The sequence below is a fragment of the Peromyscus maniculatus genome, chromosome 16 (genome assembly GCF_049852395.1).
Source record: "Peromyscus maniculatus bairdii isolate BWxNUB_F1_BW_parent chromosome 16, HU_Pman_BW_mat_3.1, whole genome shotgun sequence".
Classification (NCBI taxonomy): Eukaryota; Metazoa; Chordata; class Mammalia; order Rodentia; family Cricetidae; genus Peromyscus; species Peromyscus maniculatus.
This window is the reverse complement of record NC_134867.1, coordinates 36,209,330-36,217,751: the sequence shown is the minus strand read 5'-3', so window position 1 is coordinate 36,217,751 and position 8,422 is coordinate 36,209,330. Positions and strand designations below refer to the sequence as shown.

Sequence of the window (8,422 nt, the reverse complement as noted above, 5' to 3'; positions counted from 1 at the left end):
TGGTGTCAGTTGCTCCCTTTCTTACAGCTGGTTTTGCTGCTTAAGTTAAAAATAATCACTGCAGAGCCTGATGCTTGGAGTTCCGTCCCCAGGACCCACACAGTGGAAGGACAGACCCCAATCCTGAAAGCTGTCCTCTGACCTCCACCATTTGATTAACTCTCCTGGATGGTGTGGCGCTTGCTAATCCTTGGAGATTTGCTAAGGAGGGTGGCTTTCCCAGATAATTAAGGGTACTTCAATAACTCTTCCACCTTAAAACAACTTTAGTGAGAAAAAAAAATCAAAGCACAGAGTAAACAATAGAACATGTGAATGAATCTATTTTTACACACAATAACCTAAGGTTTATGAGGCAGCACAAGCCAAGCAAATCAATTCTGATGATGGATTCCAGGTTCATCTGAGGATGAATTGTTATGGATGTCCTAGCAGCTATCTGTTTCTATAAAAACAAGGACACTTGGTTAGAGTTAAGTGGGTAATAAATTTATTTTGTTGTAATAAATAGATTTTATCATCTCCCCTCCTGCTTCCCTTTTCTGTCTTTCTCCTCCTCCTCCTTTCTCCCCTGCTTCTTCAACTTCTTAATTACAGATCCTGTTAGAATGATGTAGGAGTGGGTAGTAAAATGAGTCATGAAAAGTGTAAAGTAAATAATTTTAATCTAGTCTATAGAATTCTATAAATCATAAATTAATGAAAAATGTCATAAATATTTATGTATTTCAGTATAATTGTCTTCCTTGAGTCTTCTATATTTTTTCTTGAATTGGTTTGTGAAAGCAGAAATAAAAATAAAGTGTTGGTCTGTTCTCTGATAAAATCCCATGTGTTCTTGCTTTTCTGTAGGAAGCCCTTGATTGTTCAGAATATGGAAATGGATCTTGCCCAGAAAATGAACGGTCCTTAGGGGTCCGAGTTGCCATGTACTCATTTATGGCAGGAGCCATATTTATCACAGTCTTTGGTAACCTGGCCATGATCATTTCCATTTCCTACTTTAAGCAGCTTCACACGCCGACTAACCTCCTCATCCTCTCCATGGCAGTCACCGACTTCCTGTTGGGATTCACCATCATGCCATACAGTATGGTCAGGTCGGTGGAGAACTGCTGGTATTTCGGACTTACATTTTGCAAGATCCATTACAGCTTTGACCTGATGCTTAGCATAACGTCCATCTTCCATCTTTGCTCAGTGGCTGTCGATCGGTTTTATGCCATCTGTCACCCTTTGCATTACTGCGCCAAAATGACCATTCCAGTTGTTAAGCGGCTGCTGCTTGTCTGTTGGTCCGTCCCTGGAGCATTCGCCTTTGGGGTAGTCTTCTCTGAGGCCTATGCTGACGGTATTGAAGGCTATGACATCTTGGTTGCTTGTTCCAGTTCCTGCCCAGTTATGTTCAACAAGCTATGGGGGACGACTTTGTTTGTGGCAGGTTTTTTTACTCCCAGCTCTATGATGGTGGGGATTTACGGCAAAATTTTTGCAGTATCCAAAAAACATGCTCGTGCGATCGATAACTTGCCAGAAAGTCAAAATAATCAAATGAGGAAAGACAAAAAGGCTGCCAAGACTTTAGGAATCGTGATGGGTGTTTTCTTACTGTGTTGGTTTCCCTGTTTTTTCACCATTCTCCTAGACCCCTTTCTGAACTTCTCTACACCCGCGATTCTGTTTGACGCCTTAACGTGGTTTGGTTATTTTAATTCCACATGTAATCCCTTAATTTATGGTTTCTTCTATCCCTGGTTTCGCAGAGCACTGAAGTACATTTTGCTGGGTAAAATTTTCAGCTCACATTTCCATAATACTAATCTGTTTACTCAAAAAGAAACACAATAGACTTGGTCTCCACTAGTGTACCACAGACTGGAACTCAAAGACTGAGGAGATTGCTTCAAGGAGCTAATAGGGGACAGAAGACCAGCAAGCAAGGGTCAAGAACATGGCCAGGGCAATAAGGGAGGGGAATAAATAAGACCAAAGTAAAAAAAAAATATATATATATTTGTGAGTATATACGAATGAAAATGTATAATGAATACTGAACAGCAAAAGCATAACAAATGAAATATATGTAGGAAAATGAGAATTCTGTATAATGAGTTTAAGCTAACTTAAAAATTAATAACAAAGGGTATGAAAACACCGTTTCTACTTCTTAGCACCATAGGGTTACTATTGATTAAAACATACATGATACATTTCAAAATGATCCAAAAAAGAATGAAATTATCAATAATTGAAAATGATCCATAGGTGAAGTCATGGGGCTGATTATCACTCTGATTTGATTATAGTATACTGTGTACACATCCTAAATTACCATAATGTACTCTAAGATGGACAGATTGAAGAAAAAATACAGAAAAAAATGAAGTTGCCCAAGGTTGTGTGTGTGTGTGTGTGTGTGTGTGTGTGTGTGTATAGAGAAAGAGAGAGAGACAGAGACAGAGAGAAGAGATTTTGGCCACAATAAAAGGCTCTTGGTTTCTAGTATTTAAGGGGCAAAAAAAGAGAAACCTCTTTGTACCCAAATTCTATCTAGCCGTTGTATAGCACTAGTAGTGAGAAAAGAAGAAAAATTAGAAAAGGAAATAGAAGATGAGGAAAAATTCAGGAATAAAAGAATATGCAAACACCTTTTGAAAAAAAAAAGGATTTTATTTTATGTGTACAGGGGTTAAGTTTCCATGTATATCTGTGTATCATGTGTATGCAGTGCCTGTGGAGCCCAGAAGAGGGCATTGGATCCTTTAGAATTGAAGTTACATTGCCAGGCGGTGGTGGTGCATGCTTTTAATCCCAGCACTCGGGAGGCAGAGGCAGGCGGATCTCTGTGAGTTCGAGGCCAGCCTGGTCTACCAAGTGAGTTCCAGGAAAGGCGCAAAGCTACACAGAGAAATCCTGTCTCGAAAAAACCAAAAAAAAAAAAAAAAAAAAAAAAAAAAGAATTGGAGTTACAGATGGTTGTGAGATGCCAGGTGGGTGATGGGAATTGAACCCAGGTCAATTCCAGAAGAGTAGTCAATGCTTTTGACCTCTGAACATCTCTAGCCCCGCCCCCTTTTTTCTATTCAGGAGGATCAAAATGCAGGTGAACTTGAGAATTTCTCCTTCCTGTCACTACCATACATTTTGTGCAACAACTTCATTTAATGTTTCTTTCTCAGTATTTAAGAGTATCTATCAGATTTTTGGAATACAAATAAGTTGAAATTGTACCGGGCGGTGGTGGCGCATGCCTTTAATCCCAGCACTCGGGAGGCAGAGCCAGGCAAATCTCTGTGAGTTTGAGGCCAGCCTGGTCTACAGAGCGGATCCAGGAAAGGCACAAAGCTTTCTAGAGAAACTCTGTCTCAGAAAACAAAAACAAACAAACAAACAAACAAAAAAACAAAAAACAAATAAGTTGAAATTATTGGTAACTAAATAATACTCAACCCCACATTATGGCAGAAGGCATCAATTTTCTAGCTGAAGGTTAGACTTTTACTAGCTTTTACTGTGGTGATTTTTTAAATAAAGAATTTTTTAAATAAAGAATTAAATAAAGAATTTTTAAATAAAGAATTGGAGGGCAGCAGAGATGGCTCAGTGGATGAATGCGATTGCTACAAAGTCTGAGTTCAATCCCTGGGACCCACATAGGGGAAAGGAGAGACCCAGTTCTTGCATAAAACTGTCCTTTGACCTCCACACATGGGCTATTGGATGTGTGTACACATGTGCACACACACACACACACACACACACACACACACACACACACACACACACACACAAATAAATAGATGAAACGCAGAGAGAAAAAGAACTGAAAAACTGTAACAGTGGCTCAGATCCCTTGAAAGTTCTCATCAATGCATCATCTTGGTCATGGCCATGGCCTATTCTCCACTTATGACGGCGGAACTCTCTTCTGTGACTTTCTAGGTTTATGAATAGCTTGTATTGTACTGGATATGATGATTAATAAATGCAACACCAAATATGTTATGTTCTGAATCAATCACTGTTTGATCAATATCTATATTTATTGAGAATGCGAGTGGAAAAGGGAAGGCACAGAACAATCTCATTATTTAAAGGGAAGATCAGGTACTAGTGACTTTCTATTTGGCGTTTACTGCCTTTTGTTGACTGCAAGTTGAGACTCATTAACGGTGGGCTATAGTCCGCGTGCGGTGCCAGCAAGATGAGCTGGCAAATGTTTCAACTTCTCAGAAGGAAAAATGAAATGTGAAGTTTGACTCTTGCTGTGTCATACAAATGATAGCCCCCTAACAACCTTATATCTGTTTTTAAGGTATGAATGTAATGACAATATTCCTGAAAAGTTAGCCATCTATTCTTTAAAGTGGATACCAGTGATCTTAGTGTACTTACTACAAGCTGTAAGCAACATTCTCAATGAAAAACCAATTAGAAGGAAATAGATATTAGAATCCCTGAATGAATTTAATGAACTGCAAAATTTTAATTTGACATGTCTGTGTTCATGTGGGTTTTAGTATATGTATGTGAATCTTGTAATATAAAATATTTTTATTTAATTTATTTATTTTTATGATGGCAAGGAAGAAGTAAATAACACTCAACAAGTTTACTTTGACCTTAGCTCATCACAGAAATTATAATAAGACAATGACTGTTAAGTAGTCAGATTAAAAATTAGTCTTGCTCAAATGCAGCTCAATAATGGCCCTGTCACTTTTCTCTAGACCGGAAGCTGCCTCCCCATCCTCACTGTCCTTCTGACAAGTTGGCTCCTCACAGCCCAAAGGGAGGAAGTAAAATGGTTAAAAAAGACAAAAAGCTCAAAATAAAAAATGAAAAAAAATTTCCAAAAAGAAACTATTCAAGTCAGGCACAGTTATGAAAACTAATCTAGTATATTAGAGCCTAAGATGATTTAGTAATTTTGTTTTCATTTTTATTATTCTTTGAGAGTTCATATACAAATACATATTTGGTCATTTCACCCCCTATTACACTCATTCCTTCGTACTTCCAATAAAGTCCTTTTCTTCCCAGTAAGTGTGTTCCACTATTTTACTGTCATTTTGGATTGTTAATTTGTTCTCTCTCTCTCTCTCTCTCTCTCTCTCTCTCTCTCTCTCTCTCTCTCTCTCTCTCTCTCTCTCTGCACATGCGCGCATGCACGTGTGTGCCATCTACTGGGTTTAATTAGGGACACCTGAAAATGCATGGCTGTAGGATTCTTTACTGGAGCCTGAATAGCTTAATAGTTTCTACAACACTGAGGAAAACGGTTCCACCTCCCCCAGGGACCATCAGCCATCTTTATCTCCTCAGGGACCAGTGAGACCTCATGAACGCCTCTCCCATCTCTGGACTATTTTTTAAAATGAAATGATCTGATATATTCTCCCCCTCCTCTCTCTCCCCTCATCCCCCTCCCACCAAGTACTTGGGCCAAACTGGTACAAATCACTGAAGTAAAAACAAATACTCCCTCCCACACCAATATCTCCTCATTCAGAGAGAAAACAAACAATTCAGACAATTGGTCTTTGGTTCTATCCTAGGTCTCAGGGCTGTCTGGCCTCTGGGTCCTGCCCTCCAGGCACTGTCAGGGATGTGCTCCCTCTGATGATATGCGTCTCAAGCTGGACCAGTCATTGGTTGGCCACTCCAATAATTTCTGTGCCACCTTTACCCCAGCACATCTTGTAGGCAGGGCAAATTGTAAGTCAAACGTTATGTGACTGGGTTGGGGTCCCAAAATCTCATCTGGAAATATTGCCTGGTTACAGGAGATGGCCAGTTAAGGCTCTATATTTCTGGTTGCCAGGAGTCTTAGCTAGGGTCACCCTCCTAGATTCTAGGGAGTTTCTACTGCACTAGGTTTCTAGCTCACCCCATGGATTACCCCTCTGATTCCAGTTGTCTTTCCCAGTACTCCTTCCCACCATCTTCCCCCAACCTGATCCCTCCTGTTCCATGCTCACCCCCATCCAGACCCCCACCCCACTTTCCATCCACCTGTGATGTGTGTTCTATTTCTCCTTCACAGTGAGATCCATGTGCTCCCCCTCCCATGATCCTTCCTTGTTACTTAGCTTCTTTAGGTCTGTGGATTGTAGTCTGGTTATCCTTTACTTTATGAATAATATCCACTTATAAGTGAATGCACATCATGTTTTTCTTTCTGGGTCTGGGTTACCTCAGGATGATCTTTTCTAGCTCTATCCATTTGCCCACAGATTTCATGATGTCATAGTTTTAAACAGATGAATAATAAATACTCCATTGTATAAATATACCATAATTTCTTTATTCATTCTTTGATGGACATCTATGTTATTTCCAGTTTCTGGCTATTATGAATAAAACTGCTATGAATAATGTTGAGCAAGTGTTCTTGTGGTATGGTAGAGTGTCTTTTGAGTATATGCCCAGGAGTGATAAAGTTGGGTCTTAAGATAGATCAATTCCTAGTTTTCTGCCATATTGATTTCCAAATTGGCAAAAAAAAAATTCCTAATGATATTCTGCTATACTCATAGATTGTTGCCAGAGAGGCATCACCCAGCAACTGATGGAAACAGATGCAGAGACCCACAGCCAAACATTAGGCAGACCTTGGGGAATCCTATGGAAGAGGCAGAGGAAGGATTATGGGAGCCAGAGGGGACAAGGACACCACAAGAAAACTCATAGAATCAACAAACCTGGGCTCTTTGGAGCTCACAGAGACTCAACCACCAACCAGAGAGCTTGTATGCGACTGACATAGGTCCTCCGCACAGATGTTATAGTTGTGTAGCTTGGTCTTATGGCTCTCCTAACAGTGGGGCCAGGGACTGTCTCTGACTCTGTTACCAGCTTTTGGGACCCTTCCCTCCCACTGGGTTGCTTCATTCAGCCTCAATAGGAGAAGAGGTGCCTAGTCTTACTGCAACTTGATATACCATGGTTGGCTGATACACATGGGAGGCCTGCCCTTTTCTGAAGAGAAAGGAGGAGGAGTGGATAGGGGTGGGTGGGAGAGGGGAGGTTGAGGAGAGAAGGGAGGGAGGAAAAACTGTAATTGGGCTGGAATAAATACATAAATACATAAATAAATAATAAATAAAATAATAAAAAAGACAATTATTCTTGCCTTGGATATCAGTCAGCATTTAGTTTAACTTCATGTATTTTTAGTATATGGCAGTTTGGGCACATTCTCTTTCTAGAATGAAAGCCAAATAACCAAGACATCAGATCTGAAATTACTGTCCTTCATTTGGAAAAAGCCAACTGAAGTTCGCTGGGACACTGAAGTCCACAGACTATTACAGTATCCTCGAGGGAGGAAAGTGAAATGGCCATTACATCAGGAATCTGCATGAAGCCTTCTCTCCCCATCCTGGATCTGCCTTCTTCACGGCAGCCCTCTTGAGAGCACAGACAAACGGATATATGAGGGGATGTTAATTCTCTGCACGGAACTTTCCAGAACTTCCTGCATCACACCCATCAAAGACACCAGAAGAAACTCAAGGAGGTGAAACGAACATTCTAAGAAACAAAAGGTACTGCATCATTAAAAAGAATTGGAAACAAACTGACCATTTTTCACTAATACAAATACTTGGAGATTAGAGTGTGTTACCCTTGGGTTGTAACAGAAAAGGTAGAGTTTTGTCTCCCTAACTTGAAAATAATTATTGTGGTGTTCCTGTGAAAGGCTTTAATTTTTCCATCAAAATTTGTTTGGTAGGGTTTACAAGTTTCTATGTAACATATAAAACATTTTTACTAAGTTCAAAAAGTATATAAGACATGACTCAATAATTGTAAGGTATTTTAATAATGCTAAGATGCATTTTCTTCTTTGGCATTTTAACAAAAATAACATTTATTATTCAAATCCCTTCCAGATGCCATGCATTATTTTAATATCTTCCCCTGCATGCAGCATGTACTTAAGATTTCTGTTGCTGCTTCCTTCTCAGAACTGCTCCTTCATTCCAAACACACAGAATGCCTGCAGCAGAAACGCCAGATCTCTGTGATCTAAAATAGTTCTTGTCCAGTTTGATGAGTGTACAAACAGCATGCAAACATTGTGAAGGTGTGTCTTTGGGGGGGGGGTGGCCTGATTTTTTGTTTCAAGCCCATTTCCAGGAAATGAGAACAAGACTGGCCTACAGATTACTTTTATTAGGACGGGCTGAGGCCATAAATACTTTTGCTGCCCAGATAAATCGGTAATGAATGGCAGCCAGAAAGGGATAAAGGTTTCATTGGAAAAGGGGCTGGGAGAGCCAGAGTTTAATACTGGTCCCAGCGTGCAATTGCAGTGGCCACTGCAAGATCGGAGGTATTTTATAGACATGAAACAGCTGGGACCATGCAATGAAACAAACTTACATTTGGCGTAGTGGGTGTAATAGTGTCTGTA

General features: G+C 40.0%; 1 protein-coding gene across 1 annotated transcript; it reads left to right on the top strand.

The window, feature by feature from the left end:
* The first annotated feature begins 927 nt into the window (after positions 1-927).
* Positions 928-1,848, top strand: LOC102914052 (trace amine-associated receptor 2). The gene has a single exon (XM_016005251.2). It carries the CDS (start codon positions 928-930, stop codon positions 1,846-1,848), a length of 921 nt encoding a protein of 306 aa, XP_015860737.1.
* Positions 1,849-8,422: the final 6,574 nt, after the last annotated feature.